This window comes from Vipera berus (assembly GCF_964194415.1).
Source record: "Vipera berus genome assembly, chromosome: 4".
Classification (NCBI taxonomy): Eukaryota; Metazoa; Chordata; class Lepidosauria; order Squamata; family Viperidae; genus Vipera; species Vipera berus.
This window is the reverse complement of record NC_138206.1, coordinates 47,640,401-47,663,326: the sequence shown is the minus strand read 5'-3', so window position 1 is coordinate 47,663,326 and position 22,926 is coordinate 47,640,401. Positions and strand designations below refer to the sequence as shown.

Genomic DNA, 22,926 nt, shown 5'->3' with positions numbered 1-22,926 from the left:
TTTTCACAGTTGCTAAATGAATCACTAAAGTTGTTAACTGAAACTGGCTTCCCCAATGACTTTGCTTGTCAGAAGGCCACAAAAACATGATCACATGACCTCGTCATAAATATGAGTCAGTTGCCAAGCATCTGAATCTTGATGATGTGACCACTGGGATGGGGAAAACGGTCATAAGTCACTTTTTTCAATGCTGCTGTATCTTTGGATGGTCACTAAATGAACTGTTGCAAGTCAAGGACTACCTGTAATTTCTATTGCCCTTATTCTGACTTGCATCTGCTATCGAAGTCCTAAAGTTCTTTGTGCAGTGATTATTTTTCCAATTTAAAGAACTGAGAACATGCATCCTGCAAAGTCTGTGTGATTCAGATAAGCTAGGTAGACAGGTAAGACCAATACCAGGGTCGCTTATTAGTTTAGACAGCTACTTGGTTCTGGAAATGGAAGCCAATGACCACCAGAGAATTACAACTTGATAGGCTGAGAACACTAGAGTCCAAATGCCTAAAACCTTTCTGTGTGCTAAGTATTCAACATATAGTTTAAACACCAACAATTTTCCAAGGATCTTATGCCTGCCTGCACTACTTATCGTATCAATAAGTCAATTATGCTATATACCTTATATAAAATGTAGGTTTGTAATTCACAAATATAAATTTCTCATTAAAAAAATATAATTCATTTGCAACCAAAGTAGCCATAAATAAAACTTTTTTATTCTTTGATGTAATTTACAAGCTACCAGGTATCATGTATTTTACACTGGTCACTTTAAAATTGATGGAGTCACAGAATAGTCCAGACCGAACAGAAAACTGTTCATGAAGTAAAGGCTCTTAAGTTAAAAGTAAAATAATACTGTAACAGGTAAGTGGCAAAAAAGCAGGTTTGCCAAAATAATGTTGTAATGTTGCGCAAATTCTGGCTGACTAGGAACTGAGTACCATGCGATTCTCAGTAATATTGCCTGCAGTCTGGCTAATTTCTGTACAGTCCTCTTTCTTTTCTTACAGTTATTAAAATGAAAGAGTTAAAAACTATAGCAGCAACAAGCAAATCCTGTGATAGGAAGGCAAGGATTAAGAATAAAAAAACAGTTTATACAGTGTGCTTAATGAAGGTCTTCAGTGTTTATCTTCCATCAGCTGGAGTTCGACTGAGTGACAACATGATTCGGGCAAAACGCTCACACAGTTCATTGGTGGAATAAGAAGGTAATTTTGGTGAGTCATTGAAACCTTTAATTTCTGTAGAACAATCTAGCAATTTTGGCAGAAAATCTGTCAATTTTTCTTGTAAGTTAGCTGTAAAGAAAAAAAAAAGTATTTATCGATAAATAGTTTTTGGAACTCTTTTTTTTCTGTTATCAAGAAACAAGCAAAATATCTTACAAGATCTCTCAGTGATGACTGATTCTAGCTAGAGTTACAAAACTGCTTTCCTGTGGCTGCAAATCCCTATGGGTGTCTCTGGGATGAAAAGAATTATTGCATTATAAAGAACAAGTATAACAAGTATAAAGAACAAATTTTATGCTTTATGGTCAATCTGATAGTTAACATTTTCACCATTACAACCCAATTTCTCTCCCTATTTCCCATATATTAACTTTAAGGATACATTCAAATTACTCCTACCTGAATAGAAATTCAACGTATTTTGCTTTCAAGTGATATGTGCAAATCCAGAAATGTAATTCATTTGAGTTAATTATAAATCATATAATTATTATATACTGTATATCTAAAAAAATATCCAGAACTTACGCTCCATTTCTTGTCCAAGGTATGAACACCACCTGTTTCTCATATCTTCCACAGCAACAATATCCTTTTCCTCTGTTTCATCCACCAGCAATAATGGTAGACAAGGGACGATCAGGTCATTCATAATTTCCAATCCCTTATTCACCTGTTGATCATCTCCAGATTCAAACTGTGCAGCAGCACACTCATTCAATTTCTTCATGCAATATTAAAAAAAAACCAATCACAAAACAGTAAATATTTATACTACTTCCAAAGAGATCCAGTTTTTCAAACAGACTTTTCTCCCCATGCAAAAAGGTATAGATGTAACTTCAAAATAAGTAATAACCCCACTGAGAGACTTCCAGGTGGCAAGGCTCCGTTGCCGGCAGCCATTTAGGCTGTCAGCCCCGTCGCTCCGTAGAACCGCCGAAAACAGCGCCGATCAGCTGTTCTGGCGGCTCGGAAGCCCGCTCCTCGGGAGAAGAGGAGGGGGTGAGCGCCCAGGCAGGAGTAGAGCTCTCCCAGACCGCCAGAGTTGAAACTCTGGTGGTTGAAGGATTGAGCCCCCTCAAAGCCTGAGTTTGCTCCGGACCTCGGGACGCCTCTGCTCCAGGGCTTTGGAGCAGAGCAGGACGCAGCAACCATCCCTGCCAGCGAGAGTGAACTTTGGATTACTTGGATGCAGGCAGAGCTGTACAGGAGAATCATGTCAGAGCAAGTATTTGATCTTTAACTCAGTGGATTTCGTGGAGATTTTTAAAAAGTGAAAGTATGCAACAGAATTGAGTGGGTGAAAATGGCTGCCAAATCATCTAAAGTTCCTAGAAGCGTGGGGGCTTCCCCGGTGCAGCAATCCTCGTTACAGGCTTTAATGCCCCCTCCCCCTGCACCTGCACCAGCTTTGACAGTAAAAGATTTGCAGGATGTTTTGCTGCTGCTTTGTCAGCGATAAGTGACTGGTTTAACTTAACGCAAGGGAGATTATTAAATCTTGAGGGTCATGATTTGTTATTTGGTTGGCATGCATATCTATTGTATGATAAGAAGGTGGATAATGTATTTAAGATACATATTTTAAGGTATGCTCTGTTGCGGGTTTGGAAAAAGTACAGACATATGTTAAATTATAAGATACCCATTTGGGCAATACCTAAACATGCAATAGAAAATATAAATGTGGGATTTAAACATGATGTGACCACATATAAGGAAATTTTAAGTTTAGAGAGGAATGTATGGAAATTAAAGTCATATAAAATTTTAAAAGAAGAAAAAATTGTACAAACTTGGTTTCAGTATGGGCAATTACAGGCTAGATGGAAAGAGGACCAGAAAGTTGGTTTTTCGATGATTGATGAAAATTTGGTAAAACAAATTAGAGATCAAGGTCAAGCACATATAAAAAGGATATATAATGCATTGATAGAAATTGATTCAGAAACGGAACTTGTCAAAGACTGTGTCAAGCCCCGCCGGTCCTCCGCCCGCTCGGGCCTCGACACTGCCACCGGCAAGCCCCGGAACCGGCCGTGATGGGCGTGACTTCGCCCAAACACCGTGGAGCGCGCCGCAGCTCCGCCGATCAGCTGGCCGGCGCCCAGCTGACCGGCGCGCTCCCTCCGGATCGCCGACAGTCTCCCCGTCAAGCCCCGGAACCAACCGAGATGGGCGTGGCGTCGCCCGAACGCCGTGAGGCGCGCCGCGGCTCCGCCGACCAGCTGGACGCCGGTAGGATGGGCGTGGCGTCGCCCGAACACCGCGGAGCGCGCCGCAGCTCCGCCGAACAGCTGGCCGGCGCCCGGTTGATCGGCGCACCCCCTCCGGACCGTCGGCTCCGTCGGGCCCCGGGCATTCGGTCGATGGGCGTGGCCTCGCCCGAATCCTGCAGAACGCGTCGCAGCCCCGCCGCACAGCTGGCCGGCACCCAGCTGATCGGCGCGTCTGTTTCACCTCGGCGGCAGGACTCGGGGCTGCAGGCGGTGTCCGGGCAGGAACAGACTGGAGGCACCGCGGGACTGAACGGACAGACAGGGCCGCCCCAGCAAAACGTGGAGGGGGGTGTGGCTATGCCCGTGTTGCCACCCTCACTCCCTGGGCGCCTAGAAGGACTGGGGGGGAGCTCGCAGCCGCAATGCCGGCACGGACTGGGGCGCATGAGGGAGGCTTACCGGGGAGGGGGCTTGGCGGGCCGCAGCGGTGCACACGGTGGGTGGTGGCTATGCAAGGTGATGGGTGGGGCATTTATGGGGAGGCGGGCGGATGCCGGTTTGCTTTGAAGGGGTGGGGTCAGGGCGTGGTAACCTGATAAAAGAGCGTTGAGGCTAGATGCCTCAACGCTGACTTTACCGCGGTTTGCTTTGGAGAAGAAATAAACCTGGTCACCCGTTCCTTTTGGAGTGCTTTTGTTTCCTGGCGGAGGACGTCGTGACAGTAAGTCAGCGTTGTTCCAGGATACCTACTGCTGTTACTCACGCTTTGGGCATGGCAGAGGATCCATCGGGGCTTGATCTGGCAGCCGAGGAGGAAGGGGCTGTTGGGGCTGCAGTTGCAACCCCACCTGATCCTGGCGAGCCAGAGGGGCCAGCAGTGCGGCCGAAGACCAAGGGGGTTATAGCCTCGGCTGAAGCTGGTGATAGTTGGGAGGAAGGGTCTCTGGCTCAAAGCGGGGGGGGGGGTGGCAGAGCCCTCCCTTGGAGCGTTGGGACCAAGTCCGTGGTGAGGGCCGTTCACGGGCCGCAGTGCCGGCTTGGAGGGAACGGCGGCTGACGGAGGAGGAAGGCGAGGAGTGGAGCTACTCTACGGCCCCAGGGGCCTACACGATGGACGTGTTGCGGGACCGTTTTGGGGAGTTTGGGTATCAGGACACTGCACCTTGGTCACCTGCGGGACCGGCTCAGGAGATGCGGCGGTGGTCACTACAGAGGTTGACACCCGGCCAGTCGGGCCAGCCCAGTTTCCGCCTGGCAGGCCCAAGGTTTCGGGGCCCGCCATCACGGCTGACGGAGATGGGAGCTGTTCAGGCCGAACGACAACACCCCGGGGCGTCAGACCAGGCAGAGGCCACCAGGTGGGCAACAACGGCCGGGGCAACCGCCCGGCCATGGAGCGGGCGGCACCAAGCACCAGGTACAAGGGGGCCCAGGGCCCAGGGGGGCCCCTGGGGCCCGGGGGTTTTCTGGGGCCCTCCACCACTGCCGGTTACGTACGACGGCCACCCTGACCGGCTTGCCATGTTCCTAAGCCACACCATTCACCACCTGGATCAGTACGGTGCAGCCTATACCTCCCAATGGGCCATGGTGGTGGCTATCACAGCAAGCCTGCAGGGAGAGGCCGCGGCTTGGGCGGCTGACCTGTATGGCGAGCATGCTCGGGAACTAGCTGACGTCGGGTTGTTCCTGGAGTCACTGTGGACGCAGTTCGAGGATGTGGCCCGCACCCACAGAGCTGAGGCGGAGGTGGTGGGGCTGCGACAACAAGGCAGGCCCGCAGCGGAGTATGTCGCTGAATTCCGCCGGGTGGCTCGTAAGCTCCGCTCTTGGCCGGAACGCTTGCTGGTACACCACTTCCAGTCGGGGCTGGACGGCGCGCTGCGGAGGGCGTGCGTGGTGTGCCCGAGCGACTGCTGGAGTGGTACCGGGTCACCGTAGAACTTGACGTCCGGCTGCGCGAATGCAGGGGTAAGGCGGAGGGGGTGGTCGGGACCCGTAGGACCCCCGAAAGGCCAAAGGAGGAGGATCGGAAGGCCGTGGCCCCAACGGCAAACTCACCTGTGCCGCTTCCAAGACCGGCTATAAGATGTTTCCGGTGCGATCAGCCGGGGCACCGAGTGGCCACTTGCCCCTTGCCGGCACCTCGTGCCGCCGCAGCAACTCCCGCCGGAAAGGGCCCCACAGCACGGAAGTCGGTGGAGCGAACAAGAGCAGCTCACCAGCTGGCGTCCCTGATGACCACAGCAGCAATCGGCGCAGAACCACCCGAGGCCAACGACCCAGAGCCCTACGAGAGCCTGGAGGAGGAGGAGGACCCTATGGTGAGTGACCCAGTGGTGCCTTTCACAGTTCCGGTCGTACTCATCAACCCGCGTACGGGACGTAGGGAGGCTTGCCCAGCACTGATCGACACAGGCAGCACCCGGTGCCTTATCAGCCAAGTGGTGGTTGCTCGGCTGGGATTGGAGGTGCGCCGCCTGCCAACTCCCCTTCGTTTCCAGCAGGTGGACGGATCCCTTTGGGGGGGGGCTCCAGTCACTCGGGTGACGGGTCCTATTCGATTAGAGATGGGGGCCCACTGGGAGACTCTGCGATTCCTTGTCGTTCCATCAGTGACGGAGACAGTGATTCTGGGACTGACATGGCTCGACAAGTGGGGGCCCACAATCTGGTGGGGGGAGGGTTGCCGGCACCTGCGGTTGGGGACAGGGCCACAACCACCACCACACGCATATGTGGGTCCTGCTGAGCGGCTTGGTGGTGAGCGGGTCCAAGGGGCAGAGGGGGTGGCGGAAGCCTGCTTCCCACAGGTGTACGCCGACCTAGCAGAGGTTTTCGACGAGAAAGAGTGTGACGCTCTGCCTCCCCACCGAACGACGGACTGTGCCATCGAGCTTGAGCCGGGCGTAAAGCTGCCAAAACCGCGCATGTACGCGCTGACGCCTCACGAGATGCAGGAGCTACGTCGTTACGTCGACAAAAACCTCGCGAGGGGGTTCATCCAACCTGCCCGATCCAAGATAGCAGCGCCAATACTGTTCCGGGAGAAGAAGGATGGCACGCTTCGCTTGTGTGTCGACTTCCGAGGCGTCAACGCGGTCTGCGTTGAACATCTGTATCCGCTGCCACTCATGAAAGATCTTCTGGCACACTTGTCGACGGGACGCGTCTTCACGAAGCTAGACCTACGGGAGGCGTATTACCGGGTGCGGATCAGAGCTGGGGATGAGTGGAAAACGGCGTTTAACTGTCCGTTGGGCAGTTTCCAGTTCCGTGTCATGCCGTTCGGACTCCAGGGGGCCCCAGCCGTCTTTATGCAGATGATAAACCAGGTGCTTCACAAGCACCTGTACCGCGGGGTGTTAGTGTAACTGGATGACATTCTGATATACACTAAGACTATGGAGGAGCATGTCGCCCTCGTGCGCCAGGTGCTACGGAAGCTGCTGGCTGCCCGCCTCTATGTGAAGCTCACCAAATGCGAGTTCCACAAGACGAGGCTGGATTATCTGGGGTATCGCGTGTCTGCGAGCGGCATAGAAATGGACCCTCACAAAGTGGAAGCCGTCCTGCAATGGCAGGCGCCACGGACGCGGCGACAGCTGCAGAGTTTCCTGGGGTTCGCGAACTTTTACCGCCAGTTTATCCCAGGTTTTGCAGCGACAGCCCTGCCGCTGACGGACCTGTTGCGGACGCGGAACTCCGGGGAGAAACCACGTCCAGGGTTGAAGCTGGCATGGACCACCACGTGTCAACGGGCGTTCGAGACGTTGAAGGCCCTGTTTGCTAAGGAGCCGGTGTTGGTACATCCTGACCCCGACCGTCCGTATGTGGTCCAAGTCGACGCCAGTGATGTCGCGGTAGGGGCTGTGCTGTTGCAACGGAACACGGAGGGCGTGCTGCAACCCTGTGCCTACTCTTCCAAAAAACTGTCATCGGCGGAACGCTCATGGGCGATTTGGGAGAAGGAGGCGTTCGCCGTGCGCGCGGCCTTGGAGACGTGGCGACATCTTCTGGAGGGGGCTGTCCATCCCTTCGAGGTCTGGACAGACCACAAGAACCTGGAGGTTCTGCAGTCCCCGAGGAAACTGGCGCCCAAGCACGTCAGATGGGCTCTCTTTTTCCGGCGCTTTAATTTCGTCCTGAAGTACGTACCGGGGGGGGCGGAACTTCCTTGCTGACGCACTCTCACGGCTGCCGCAATACGACACCAAACGAGAAGCGGTTATACAAGAACTCATCCCGCCTAGTACATCCCCGAGCGCGACCCAGGCAGTCTGCAGCGTGGGAGACGATTTGTCCCGTGCCATGGACGAGGCCTTAGCTACAGACGCCTGGCTGAAGGAGCATCCCGGACTTCTGACTATGCGCGACGGCTTGGCCTGGCACGGGGATAAGCTGTATGTGCCTCAGGCACTACGCCCCGCCATTTTGCGCCGTTGTCACGACGCCAGGCAGGCCGGTCACTTCGGCTTCCTGAAAACGTTACACTTAGCACGCCGTCAATTTTGGTGGCCGTGCATGAAGGCGGACGTGGAACACCACGTCCGGGGATGCCACGTATGCGCCACAGCAAAACCCCGTGTCGGGAAGCCGTTGGGTCTGCTACAGACGGTTTCGGACCCCGTACGACCATGGCAAGACATCGCCATGGACTTCATTGTCGGGTTGCCGGACAGCAGAGGATACTCGGTAATCTGGACAGTCATCGATCTTTTCTCCAGACAGTCGCACGTCCGCCAAACGGTTGGCACGACTGTTTATGGCTCACATCTATCGGCTGCACGGGGTTCCCCGACGGATTATTTCGGACCGCGGGGTCCAGTTTACAGCACAGTTCTGGCGAGAGTTTCTACGACACATCGGCTCTACCCAGGGCCTCAGCTCCGGTTACCACCCAAGCACTAACGGGGCCGCTGAAAGGGCCAACGCCACGGTGGAAAGGTTCCTCAGGAGCTATGTGTCGTTCCAGCAAACAGACTGGGCAGACCTCCTGGTGTTTGCGGAAGTCGCCCACAATAACGCCGTGCATAGCAGCACGGGTTTGACACCATACCAGGTGGTGGCGGGGTATGATTTTGTCCCTGTTCCGGAGTGTGGACAGGGATCGGCGACACCCACCGGGCTTGAGGAATGGATGCACCACATGGGGGCCGCCTGGAAAACTGCTAGGGAGGCGATGGTGAAAGCTCAGGCACGGGTGAAGGAGCAGGCAGACAGGAAAAGGGAGCCCTTCGCCACCCCCAAGGTCGGGGAGTGGGTGTATCTGTCAACCAAATATTTGCGCTTACGGGTACCGAGCAAGAAGCTAGGTCCTAGGTTCCTTGGCCCTTTCCAAGTGGTTCAGGTGATCAACCCCGTGACCGTCCGTTTACGGTTGCCTAAATTCCTAGGGAAGATCCACCCCGTCTTCCATAGTAGCCTACTAAAGCCCGCTAAGGGGATAACAGGGAAGGCGAGTGGGACCGCTCCGGGGCCTGTTCACGGGGACCGGTACGAGATACAGGCAATCCTAGACTCTCGGGTACGGAGGGGCCAGATACAGTATCTCGTGTTATGGAAAGGATACCCGTTGGCAGAAGCTTCATGGGTGTGGAAAGGGGATGTTCAGGCAGATCGTCTGGTCACGGCCTTTCACCGAACACATCCGTCCAAACCGGGGGGTAGCACTGGGGGCTCAGCGGCTTGTCTTCACGGAGGCCTGTCTTGTTGTTCTTCTCTTGCAGGAGGGCAGGTGGTAGGGGAAGCCGACTGTCAAGCCCCGCCGGTCCGCCGCCCGCTCGGGCCTCGACACTGCCACCGGCAAGCCCCGGAACCGGCCGTGATGGGCGTGACTTCGCCCAAACACCGTGGAGCGCGCCGCAGCTCCGCCGATCAGCTGGCCGGCGCCCAGCTGACCGGCGCGCTCCCTCCGGATCGCCGACAGTCTCCCCGTCAAGCCCCGGAACCAACCGAGATGGGCGTGGCGTCGCCCGAACGCCGTGAGGCGCGCCGCGGCTCCGCCGACCAGCTGGACGCCAGTAGGATGGGCGTGGCGTCGCCCGAACACCGCGGAGCGCGCCGCAGCTCCGCCGAACAGCTGGCCGGCGCCCGGTTGATCGGCGCACCCCCTCCGGACCGTCGGCTCCGTCGGGCCCCGGGCATTCGGTCGATGGGCGTGGCCTCGCCCGAATCCTGCAGAACGCGTCGCAGCCCCGCCGCACAGCTGGCCGGCGCCCAGCTGATCGGCGCGTCTGTTTCACCTCGGCGGCAGGACTCGGGGCTGCAGGCGGTGTCCGGGCAGGAACAGACTGGAGGCACCGCGGGACTGAACGGACAGACAGGGCCGCCCCAGCAAAACGTGGAGGGGGGTGTGGCTATGCCCGTGTTGCCACCCTCACTCCCTGGGCGCCTAGAAGGACTGGGGGGGGAGCTCGCAGCCGCAATGCCGGCACGGACTGGGGCGCATGAGGGAGGCTTACCGGGGAGGGGGCTTGGCGGGCCGCAGCGGTGCACACGGTGGGTGGTGGCTATGCAAGGTGATGGGTGGGGCATTTATGGGGAGGCGGACGGATGCCGGTTTGCTTTGAAGGGGTGGGGTCAGGGCGTGGTAACCTGATAAAAGAGCGTTGAGGCTAGATGCCTCAACGCTGACTTTACCGCGGTTTGCTTTGGAGAAGGAATAAACCTGGTCACCCGTTCCTTTTGGAGTGCTTTTGTTTCCTGGCAGAGGACGTCGTGACAGACTGTATGATAAAGTGGGCTCAGAATTTTCAAGAAGTTATTACAATGGATACTTGGGAAAAGATCTGGGTTAGAAATGTAAAATTTACACAAGCCCAAAATTTAAGAGAGAATTTTTATAAAATGTTTTATAGGTGGCACCTAGACCCTAAAAAATTAGCAAGTATGTATCCGAATTGCCAGCCCAAATGTTGGAGGTGTGGTTGTGAGGATGCAATGTACTTTCATATATGGTGGACTTGTAAAAAGGTTAAAGCTTTTTGGATTAAAATTTGGTGGAATATGCAAAAGATATTTAAGAAAAGGATAAAGTTTTCTCCGCAATTGTTTTTATTGGGTATTATTACAGATACTACTGTTATAGATGTTAAGTTGATGTTGAATTTAATTACGGCAGCGAGACTTTTAGTAGCTCAATATTGGAAGAAGGAAGAACTGCCGACTATAGAAGAATGGACTTTAAAAGTTTCTAACTTGGCGGAAATGGCAAAGATTTCAGCGTATTTGAAAGACCAATCGCAACAGAGATACATTGTGGAATGGAGGAGATGGATTGAATATATTCAGAATAAATATGGGACTAAAAAGTTTCATTTAGCATTTGAATAAGTAGTGGATCTATATGATGTATAATTAGTTAATAGTTATTTTATTAATAATTTGACGATGGAGAGTTAAAGTGCGATAGAACTTAATGTTTTATTGTTGTTAGCATATTTTAGATTATGTTTGTTTGTATTTTTATACCCTGTATTCAGCTCTGGGAAGTCGGGGAGGGGGGAGGGTAGGGTAGGGAGGGGTTGGGGAGAGGAGAGGGGGAGGAGGGGGGGATTTTTGTATTTAAAAATGTATTGTAAAACTTTTCAATAAAAAAAAAGTAATAACCCCACTGTCTATAAAGAATACAATACAGCTCAAATAACATGATTGTATATATGAGAAGTCTTCTGAAACATATTATCATAAAGAAAGATGAATAAAACCGGGGATTCTCAAACTCTGTAGTGTCATGATCTCCTAAAATAATTTATATAATCCCCATCCCCATGAATAAAACTATTAGAACATGCAGTAACAATAGTTCCTCTCTTTAACAGAAGTTCTGGCTCTGCAGGCTTATCTTAAACAAGTGCAAGTAGTGATCTATTGGAAATTAGCTCAAAACCTATTAGATACAAGAAAAGGTAGAAGGAATACTTAAATAACTCAAGTTAATGGGGGAATTTAAACAATGGGCATTTGGGCTATGTATCTACCTAAAACAGTAAAAAGCTGAGCTTGTTTTGTATACTGAAAAATATTTCATTGTCTCACCCTTGTTCCTTTTTCCAAATAGACAATAAGATCACTTATTGTGAACTCTGAACAAAAATTCATAGGATTGTGCTGTATGTGTATGACAGATCTTACCTGACTCTGTTTTGAAAGCGGAACTTAGTAGTTTAATAAAAAGCAAACTAAATTTGTTCAATCCTCTCATATTAATACCGGTAGCAAGACTAGCATTAAATTTGCTAAAATTATCAAGTGATTTTTAAACTGATTATGATTTTATTAAAAAAAATTAATGGGAATCTCAAGTATGATTTTTTACTTACTAGCAAACATTCTCTTCTGTAATGGGATATCAGTTCTTCATCATGTCCCCTATACAAACCATTTGATGATAGCTCTTTGTTCTTGTGATATGCACATATAAGATATAACAAAGCTTCTTTAAAACTAGAAAACAAATTAAAGATATTTTCAAATGCCATTAAAATAATGTTAATAAAGTATATACATCTAGTGCATACCATCATATAATCAATAGTTAAAAAGTAAAGGTAAAGGTTTCCCCGCACATGCTTGCTAGTCGTTTCCGACTCTAGGGGCCAGTGCTCATCTCCGTTTCAAAGCCGAAGAGCCAGCGCTTGTCCGAGGACGTCTCCGTGGTCATGTGGCCGGCATGACTAGACGCCAAAGGCGCACGGAACGCTGTTACCTTCCCACCATAGTGGTCCCTATTTTTCTACTTGCATTTTTACGTGCTTTTGAACTGCTAGGTTGGCAGAAGCTGGGACGAGTAATAGGCGCTCACTCTGTTACGCGGCACTTGGGATTCGACCTGCCAAACTGCCGACCTTCTGATCAACAAGCTCAGCATCCTAACCCACTGAGCCACCGCGTCCCTTTTAATCAATAGTTAGACATATACCAAACATTGAAATAAAGCAATAAGATTTCTTAAATTTTTATGTTGTAAGGAAAAGGTACAGTGAGAACAACTTATGTACGATTAATCATCCATCCATCGATCTATCCATCCATTTCCACTCTGCTCTAATGAAGATCAGTCTTGGCTGCTCACAGTATGTATGTTATTGGCAATGTGTGAAAAGCTGGCATTGTATATAGAATGCCTAGGAAGTCTATAGAATGTATGACATTTTTAGGCAAAGTATGAAATGTCTGTGTTGTTTTAATATACTATGTACTTTTCCTAGGCATTGTATACAATACCTATGCATTATGTAGAATTACAAGAACTATTTAAGCAAAGTATGAAAAGTTAGTCATGAAAAGGGTTGGTGATGATGATCTTATTCATTTAGCCATGTCCAACTCTTGGCAATTCTATGAGCCAATTCACATTTTCTGATTTTGCACTATTTGAGTTATTCAAATCCTAACCCTATCCCTTTATTGAAAAGATGTCTATGAAAATGTGAGAAGAAATGCAAAAATAAAGAACAGGACTTTCTTATAAAAAAAAAGAGAGAGAGAAAGTTAAGTTCCAACCTACTCATTGCAAAAAGGAAGGCTAGAATGGTATTTTACCAGGAGTATTTAATACTTTACCGGTTTGCTTTTTGGCATTGCAGAGAATGCCTAGGAAATGTGTGACATATTAAGCGTTTCATACTTTGAACTCCCATTTTTGACATTTATACATTTCCTAGGCATTCTATAATATGCCTAATTTCACACGATAGTATCATACAAAATTTTATCATCTCTCTCTCTTAGTACCAGCACCTGAAATTGTACTTGCAAAACAACCAGTGTAGGTGCATAGAAACAATATTGTACAATGATCCTTAAAAGCTTCTGAATTGTTTGAATTTTAAATAACCTAAATGAGTTTTCTTTCTTTTTAACCATTTTACTATTTTTGTGAATGAAAACTGAACCTGGGTTTTGTTATAGTCTTCTCTATCCTTTTACATATTAATTTATATTTGGTTTGGTTCTGTTCCAATATTTAAAACAATTTCTTTCACAACCATTTTCTTAAAAGTATAATTTTTAAAAAGCCATAGAAAACAAAAAAGGAAAAGAAGAAAAAGGATTCATTGGTCATTGTTTATAGAAGAAATTAAAGTTTGCAAGCTCTGGAATACTATTCACTTATACATCCTCATCCTTCTTTAAAGAGTATAACTGACACACTGTGTCTGCAGTAGGAATCCTCCACCATTAAGATTAGTTGTAATGGAGAAAAACCTGAAAAATTTGTACTATCTTATTAAGTTCCTAGATTTAATACGATATTTATAATGTTTCAATATAGTTATCTTTTCTTGGGAGTAGAGAATAGCTTCAAGTATATTGTATTACTTTTAATTTTAATAACAGTTTTTTGATTCTCTTACTTCCTTTTTTGAAAAAGTTCCAATCCCACCATGAGATATATTGTTGTATCTCTGAAATTTCTGTACTCTTGGTGCCACCACTGCATAGAAATGACAAAAAGATAAAGAAATATTAAATTCACTAATGTCACTTGCTTACTTAAGGCAGATCTGTAAAAACTCTGTAGCCATTCACATCAATGAGAAAAAGCAATAGTTTTTTAAGTATAACACACTTTACTGACTTTAATTTTTTATATATGTTTTCCATTCCTTTTTAATTCCTGTTTTACACATAAAGATGACTGCAAGCAGGTTTATAATTAAGTCCAGATAGCTCTAGCCACTAATTTTATAAAAATGTCCAACAATTGGTTATAAAATAGTTGTGGCTGTACTGGAGCTTTTGCCTGTTCTGTAGGTTAAAATACAACTTTTCTTTACAATTTATTGAACCAGTTTCAAAGCAGAAGCCTAACCTCATAATCCTCCATGTTGACTTCATCTGGCTTTATCATTTGAATTTTGGCTTGAGCCACTTTCATCACATTACGGCATCTTAGAAAGTAAAAGTAAATGAATTAATGAAGATCATATTAGCCATGCTTCAGAGCAACAAGCATGAGAGTAATATTCCAGGCAAAGAATTGATAGCTTTCGTTTCAGATATACCTGCTACTCCCTACATTTATTTCAAAATAAGATCAGCCTGTGTGTAATGATGGTGCAGTGGTTAGAATTACTGGCTGACTGACTCTGCCCACTGCCAAGAGTTCAATCCTAACCAGCTCAAGGTTGATTCAGCCTTCCATCCTTCTGAGGTTGGTAAAATAAGGACTGATTGTTGGGGGCAATATGCTGACTTTGTAAACCACTTACAGTGCTGCAAAGCACTATGAAGTGGTAAGTGCTATTGCTATTGGGAGCAAGGCTTTAGATCGAAAACTGTATTTTGATGTGGGGCGGTGCCAGCTTGACTTCTGGCATCTATACGGACAAACAATGCAATTTTATGACAAAAATTTTGGCAGTGGTTTACAACTGCTTACTTCTGAGGGCTGAGAGGGAACTAATAATTAAAGATTTCAGTTTATTTTTCAATTGAATTGTACAGCTTTTATGTTGTACAATTATATAGTTATACTGAAGTTGGAAAAAATTCTGAATTGTCTGATTTTTTTTACATCTCAAAAACCTGGTATTTTAACGGTGTGTTTATAGTTTACTTTTTATATCCACTGTGTGATCAAATGAACACCATACACTTTTCTTTGCTTCATTTAGATAAAGTGGGATAACTCTACCTAAAAAGTGCACCAGACTACTTCTATATTAAGTTAAACATAACGAAGTGTCACAAGATGGAGCTATAGTACTGTTTCTAAACAGTTGAAGTATGATATTATAGTTTTTCTTAAACCTTTCAGTATTACTGAATATGAAACAGTATTTCTTTCTACCAAGAATACATATGATTGTTTCATATATGTTCCTGAGGCATGGAAGGAATATTCAAATAAAATATATTAATAATGCACTTTATTTCACTAACATTTAGCATAAATGAAACATTAACTATATTCAGATTTTGTAATGGAATACAGTCTGGTTCACTATGAATTAGAAAAATAACTATTTTTACAGAATGTTCTTTTAAAAAAATCTGAACCATTTACACCAAAATATTTAGATAGTTTTATATTCCTTAAGAATCTTTGTTTAAATATTTTTCATGCAAGCCTCCTTACATAGTTACCTTTCATCAAAGCTCAAATTGTGATCTGCAAACTGCTCCAGCAATGTTCGCTCAATTATTTTCTTTGGCGCCTGATTCTGGATGAAGTATACAATTGCATGATGCAAACGATAATCACGCTCCGGTGGTGTGTCTTCTTGGGCCAGTTTGAGTAATCTTGCATATTCAAATTTTATTGCCTTATACAAAATAATGAAATTAAATGTTACTGAATTGTCCACTTTCAAAACTAAAGATCTTACTAGACACATTAAAATTATATATAAATGTTAAAATAACAAACAGAGGTTGAATTGTGTGATTAAACAATCCTTAAAACACAGGCTCCTATTTAGCATTTCTTTAGAAATAATGTTTGGATTGCAAATTTTCTTTTTGTGTTGATCTATAACAAAAATCTATTTAAGTTAAATATTAACTTTTATTTCTAAGAAAAACGGATTTTTTTAAAAGAAAGCATAGTATCAGATTAATATTTTGTATTGCACTGTATAGTCCAAACATTTAGTTTTATATTAGCACTGGACTGCATCCCAACAGTGCTTAATAAATATGCATCTGGTAGAGTACAATTAACAAGTTACAATAAATATAATCTTTATACGCAAAGCATAGAAAAGAACTGAAGCATTTTTAAAGAAATCAAAAATGTTCCTTAAAAATAAACAGGATTCATAAGAATGTGCTATCATTGTTTCCTATAGAAACATAAAGTCATATATAATACTAATACAGTTAAAAATGTGACACAGAGACATAAAACAAAAACAAGGTAATGTATCATTGAATCAATATAATTTGAAACATGCATCTGGAATCTTATTTGTTTAGGAATGTAGGTCAGTTTCATAACATATATATTTATAATGAAAATAATGTAATAATTCCCATGCTATGTTTTAACTGAAAAGCAAGTATATTTTGGATTTATATGGTAGTCTACACGCAAGTTTATAACTATGCATATGACTCTTTTATCCATCCCTTTGTGCTGCTATGCAAATACCAAGATCTTAATTATTTAGGTTTCATATTAAAACTGAACCAGGAAATGACTGTTAACAGTTTTACAACTATGCAAAATATAATATATATCCTTTATTATATTTTGAATTAAATGTATCCAGATTTTAGTAAAAATAAACAAATATGTAATAATATAAAATGAAAGTGTGAGAGGAAAAGCTGTGAAACTTTTAAGAGATACAGCATTCATCTTTATATTATATAGCAGGGGTGTCAAACTCGCAACGTCACGTGACGAGTTGCGACATATTGCGACTTTTCCCCCATTACTGGAGCTGAAGTGGGCACGTTTTTGGCATGATGCATCCGGCCCATGGGGCAGCAGTTTGACACCTCTGTTACATAGCATCTTCTATAATGGAGCACAAACAAGCAAATAAAGAAAATTTCTTGTTTTATGGGAATAAATCCATATCCCACCTGCTCCAGTCAGCTTTTATTCTCATTTTATTTACAAATACAGCTTTTCTGAAGTCATAAAAGTTTTACGGATGAGTAATTTTTTCTCTTTATTAATTTCTTTAGCTATCTCTAATACAATTTTCTTTATTTAGGTTCCACAGTTACAAGAAGAATATGAATTCTACCATGTTACAGGAATGTTGAATTCATTGTTCTTCTACTTTAAGATACATTAACAAGAAATTTTACACTTAACTTTCAGAATGATCTAAACCCACATCTGTTTTTGGATCAAAACAGTTTGTATGTTTTGCATTTTACATATATGTGTTTTTATGTTTGTTATCAGCAGAAAGAAAAGAGAAAAAAAATCTTATCGGTTGTTACTTGTGCTAGGACAGATGTAAAATGTAATTCAAGCAATATTGATTGATATATCTATTAATCTATTGACAGATCTATGTGCCTAATTAAAAAAAAATGAGAAAAGAAATGGGAGTCACAAATTTAACTGTTGGATTTTGAAGTTACTATAAATGTAATGCAAGAGGCAGGTTTAGGCAATTATAATAGAAAGCATAATAATTGTTTCTCCTAATGAGTAAATGTACTAATATCATATGTAATTTCATCAATTTTCTGTGCATAGTTTACTAGATAACCACCAAACCCCTCTTTTTCTCATTTAGTAAATATACTGTATACGCAGCCTACTTTCTTAATGGCCCTGAAAGTTTAAAAATAGTATTAAAATAATGATATTAAAAACAAACTCCTATTATTTAAACCATTATTACCAGTGAATATCTGAATTAGGTATTAATTCTTAAGCAGTATCATTTGTCCACCTACTGAAATGTGTACTGGTTTCCAATTTTACTGATCTCAAGGAAAAGTAAAAATTACATTAACAGTTATAAAAATACTACCAACTACGGATGATGAAATTTCAACAAAATACATTTAAATGTACACAAACTAAAAATTCAAAGAACAAATTAAAGTACAAAAACAGTCAGAAAATGAAAAATTGAAAGTATTGATTGTACCTGAAAGAACCCTGCTTCAGGCCCACACCTGTCATATGTATGCGTGGCTTTACCTATAGCCATTATAATACCTTGCATGTTCGGGGTCAGCATAACCTGTCACAGGAGATTCATATATATATGTATATATATGTATATATTGAGCAATGAAAAATATAAATTCAAGTCAGTATGTGCCTTCACATACTCATGTCATATAGAACTGCATGCACAAACTGCAGCGGGAAATGTTTAGATTTTTCTTCAGTGGTTTCAATATTCTAGGTTATATCACCTTAATTTACCTGATCTAAATTTATGTCTAATTAACCTCAGACATTTAAAAAAGTGTTTATCATTTCATGCACATGCAAACGGTCTTCTAAAGGGAAGTTAAATTTATTAGGTATCAGGGAACAATGAGGCACAGTGTAGGTTGTCTTTAATCATTCCACTCTTAGTCTGACTCTACATCACTCTACCAATAACTATATGAGCTTCAAAGTGAGAGAACCTATGGAAAGTTAGATGTCCCTATGAATATCTCCATGGGTGGGAACTGAGCCATGGTGATTACTTTCATGATCAAAAACGCTGTGTACTGTTTATGGACACTTGATCTACAAAAGCCTCATTTTCTTAAATACTTTTGGATGTATACCATTAATTTATAATTTAAGAGAGATCTGGTAAATTCCATGAAACGATAAAGACACTTTGTGACTCACCTTGTTTTGGGAATTAAGAAGAGGGGAAAAAAAACTAATCTTAAAACAACATCATCAACAAGAATGATGTTGATGTTAATACCACTATCTTAAAGGATTTCGACTTACCAACACAAAGCTTAAAAAGATTATGATTTAAGATGATTTTAGATTTATAAAAGGATACTAATTTTTAACTATATGGCCACCATAGCTGGTATATATAGAAAGTCCAACATTATGGATAAAATTTTGGGGGATGCTAATATATTACTTGACAAAGAAATCACTTTTTTTGCATATTCTATTGTGACTGGTGTATGACTTGGGAGACATGGGACTGGCCCTTCTTATGTACAATAACAGAGTGTTATTCTTAAAGCCTAGGCTCAACTCTTAATTTTTGTATCAAAACTGGCTATGCACTTTTTAGCTTTAATAACTAAAGCTTTATCTCTGTATGTGTCATGTTTAACTGTTTAGTCTTCCTTAGTTCTTTATTGTTTTTTATTCTTTATATTTCAAAAAAATTATAGGTGAGAAATGTTTAGATAATAATACTCAACTGAATTTGTGGTTTGTATATTGAAATGTCGTGACAGACCTTTTGGCAGATTTATAGTATCACAAACACAATGTGCAAAGTCTAAATTTATATATATGGATAAACTAAGTTTAATTTTATATCATGCAAATAAATGTGCCATTAGAAACAAAGCAGCAGCAGTTTCTGGTTTGGTCAATATCAAAAACAAACTGAAGTTAAGTTTGTTAAAAAGCAAAAGCTAGTTAACTTCCATCATGTGCAAGCATGCCAAAGGCTTATCAGGCACCTATGTACAGCACATGAAAGATGTAATAGTTTGTGACCAAGTTGAAGATGATACCTCATCATCATACCCCCCTTCCTCTGACTCAACCACGTAAGTCCCTATATCAGGAATCGTCACGTCTACAACTTTTTGATTTGGAGTTGTTCCAATTGGGTCATTATGAGAATTCTGTAAATTAAAAAAATAAATGAAAACAAAAATAAATTTGATAACATATTTATCAAAATATCTGATAAATTGCAGTCTCAGTGAGAACATTATCAATCTTATTCCATTTTTATATGTATTCTTAATTTTTAATTATTTGTTTTTTATCAGGGAAGTCTTTGTACAAAATATTTTAAGAAGCCCACATCATCCAAAAGGACATGAAAAGTTTTTGGGGAAAAGACTTACCAAAGAAGTAATGGACATATTTCATGCACATGGATTTTCAAGGGCAGAGATGGGTTAATTTGCTTGGTTGTGGGTTTTGGTCTCTGGGTTTTAGTTTTTGTGTTTTTTTTCTTCAAAATGATGAGAAATCAATCAGAGAATTTTATGTTACAGTTTTAAACTTTTTATTAATGTTTGCTGTCAGAGTGCTCATTTAAAAATGCACTTTAAAATGAAAATGCTTACAAACACAAATATGCCCACTTATCATTAATATACTATATGCAGTAGTAACATATATTTCATATTCAGACTATGAACAACATAGCTTTGTCTTCCTTTTTCTTAACTGTTTATGAAATAGAATAATTAATTGCTGTTTTGTCAGTCGTATCCGACTCTTCGTGATCCCATGGACTCCATGGACCATAGCATGCGAGGCTCCTCTGTCAGAATCATTAATAGATAACCCCAAATAAATGATGCTATATCATTCTTAATTAGTAACAACAAACAGGCCTGCTTGTTGTAACCCACATGAATATGAACAATTTTTATGTATAATGACTTCCAAGGTCCCTTCCAATTGTTATTCTGTTATCTCCCTGTTCATTGGTATGCTATTTATTGCTACATTTTATAAACAGCTCTATTTCCAGATGCTCTGAGCATATTTTGTATCAACAAATTTAATCAAATATAACTCCATCCTGATTTTATTTATAATTAGTTTATAATTTGTTATTTGAAAGTACATATAAGCTTTTGTTATGATACTGAAACTGGTTAAGGAATGCTACCCATATTTCCTTATTAATTTTTATCTGTTCTTATCTATAGTTTCTGAATACCTTCCCCTTCAATACAACTTCCTCCAGTACTTCTTCCTTTGAAGCATAAGATTAGTTTTAAAATGAAGTAATATGAAAGCATTTTAAATATAAATTTCAAAGAAACTGGCACCTTGCCATTTGCACCTATAAACTGATATTGATAAGAATATCAATCCAAGAAAGTAACGCTTTTCTGTTTCAACAATTAGACATATAAGACTTTGATTTCAAGTTCATCAGCATCTGCAACAAGGTCATGTCAGTTCATTTAGTCTTTTGACCAGCTATATGTTCCAAAAGCAAGTTATTCTCAAAATTCAATTTTTGTGATATCTTGGCTACTTCAGGAAAATAGCAAATTACAGAGATGATTTTATACAGCATTTTTTCCATCTTGTGAGAAAATAAGTTTAATATTTCTTTTCACTCATGCAAGGCACTTGAATGGCCTTACTAATATCTGTATCAAAAAAAACCTTTTGCTTTGTACCAATACAATGCTCAATGCTCTTCTGAAGAAACTGAGTCAGTGGAACATGCACTTTTGTACAGTCCTTCTTCTGTAACCTTGCACAGTAGCCTCTCCTAATTAATTACTGGCTCTGAACTTACTATTGGACTACATCTCTGAGATAATGAAGATGGCAAGATTCTTTTCTGTCAACACAGTTATTTTGTAGCTGACCAACTGTAAAATTGTTTCTGGATGTAACATCCAAGGACATGATTTTATTATTTATTTTTCTTATTCTTGTCTTTGAAATTAGTTAACAGAAATAATCTATATCTACTTGCCTTGTGTGGATCACAACAAACTGTGGCAAGTTCTTAAAGAGATGGGTGTACCAGACCATCTTATTTGTCTCTTGAGAAATCTATATGCGGGCCAAGAAGCAACAGTGAGAACTGGACACGGAACCACTGATTGGTTCAAAATTGGGAAAGGAGTCCGGCAAGGCTGTATACTGTCGCCTTGCCTATTTAACTTATATGCAGAGCACATCATGAGAAAGGCAGGGCTAGATGAATCAAAAGTTGGAATTAAGATTGCCGGAAGAAACATCAACAACCTAAGATATGCAGATGATACCACTCTAATGGCAGAAAGTGAAGAAGAACTAAAGAGCCTCTTGTTGCGGGTGAAGAAGGAGAGTGCAAAACTTGGGTTGAAACTAAACATTAAGAAAACCAAGATCATGGCATCTGGCCCTCTCAATTCCTGGCAAATAGATGGGGAAGAAACGGAGGTAGTGACAGATTTTATTTTCCTGGGCTCCAAGATCACTGCAGATGGGGACTGTAGCCAAGAAATTAAAAGACGCTTGCTCCTTGGGAGGAAAGCCATGGCAAATCTAGACAGCACACTAAAAAGCAGAGACATCACCCTGTCAACAAAAGTGTGTATAGTCAAGGCTATGGTCTTCCCAGTTGCAATGTATGGCAGTGAAAGCTGGACCATAAGAAAGGCTGAGCGCCAAAGAACTGAAGCCTTTGAACTATGGTGCTGGAGAAGACTCCTGCGAGTTCCTTGGACTGCAAGGCGATCAAACCGGTCAGTCCTAGAGGAGATCAACCCTGACTGCTCTTTAGAAGGCCAGATCCTGAAGCTAAAACTCAAATACTTTGGCCACCTAATGAGAAGGAAGGACTCACTGGAGAAGAGCCTAATGCTGGGAAAGATTGAGGGCAATAGAAGAAGGGGACGACAGAGAATGAGGTGGCTGGATGGAGTCACTGAAGCAGTAGCCGTGAGCCTAGATGGACTCCAGAAGATGGTAGAGGACAGGAAGGCCTGAAGGAACATTGTCCATAGGGTCGCGATGGGTCGGACACGACTTTGCAACTAACAACAACAACTTGCCTGTTCTTTTCACTTAAAAATTATTTTACATACGTTATCATTATGCAGTAACAGAAAATATTTTTTCTGTTGTAACTTATAATAAAATCATCACTTTTCTAGTTACTTTCCTATGATCTTTAACAGTAGAAACAACTTAGTACTCATATCCAAGTAATGCAACATAAGAGGGCTTTAAATATCAATCTCATACGAAGGCAATTTTGAAATAAACCTCTGTTTGCTTATCAATGACACTCGCAGATACAGAACTTTTATTATACACATTAAAAAACTACAACTTTACACTACTTTTTGAC

At 42.9% G+C, this 22,926-nt stretch overlaps 1 protein-coding gene across 7 annotated transcripts in view; it reads right to left on the bottom strand.

Moving 5' to 3' along the window:
- Positions 1-700: 700 nt before the first annotated feature.
- The window catches only part of USP25 (ubiquitin specific peptidase 25), a 75,728-nt gene continuing 53,502 nt past the window's right edge, over positions 701-22,926 (bottom strand). For 2 of the 7 annotated variants that reach the window (XM_081326786.1, XM_081326787.1), the window contains exons 19-26: positions 19,613-19,726; positions 18,040-18,135; positions 15,563-15,741; positions 14,286-14,364; positions 13,828-13,907; positions 11,791-11,914; positions 1,773-1,968; positions 701-1,310 (exon numbers count right to left, since the gene is read on the bottom strand). In XM_081326786.1, the coding sequence (XP_081182912.1) occupies positions 1,138-1,310; positions 1,773-1,968; positions 11,791-11,914; positions 13,828-13,907; positions 14,286-14,364; positions 15,563-15,741; positions 18,040-18,135; positions 19,613-19,726 (1,041 nt within the window). In that variant the 3' untranslated portion in view covers positions 701-1,137. The remainder of the gene's footprint in view (positions 1,311-1,772; positions 1,969-11,790; positions 11,915-13,827; positions 13,908-14,285; positions 14,365-15,562; positions 15,742-18,039; positions 18,136-19,612; positions 19,727-22,926) is intronic. The other 5 variants (XM_081326789.1, XM_081326790.1, XM_081326791.1 and 2 more) reach the window with 3 other exon arrangements.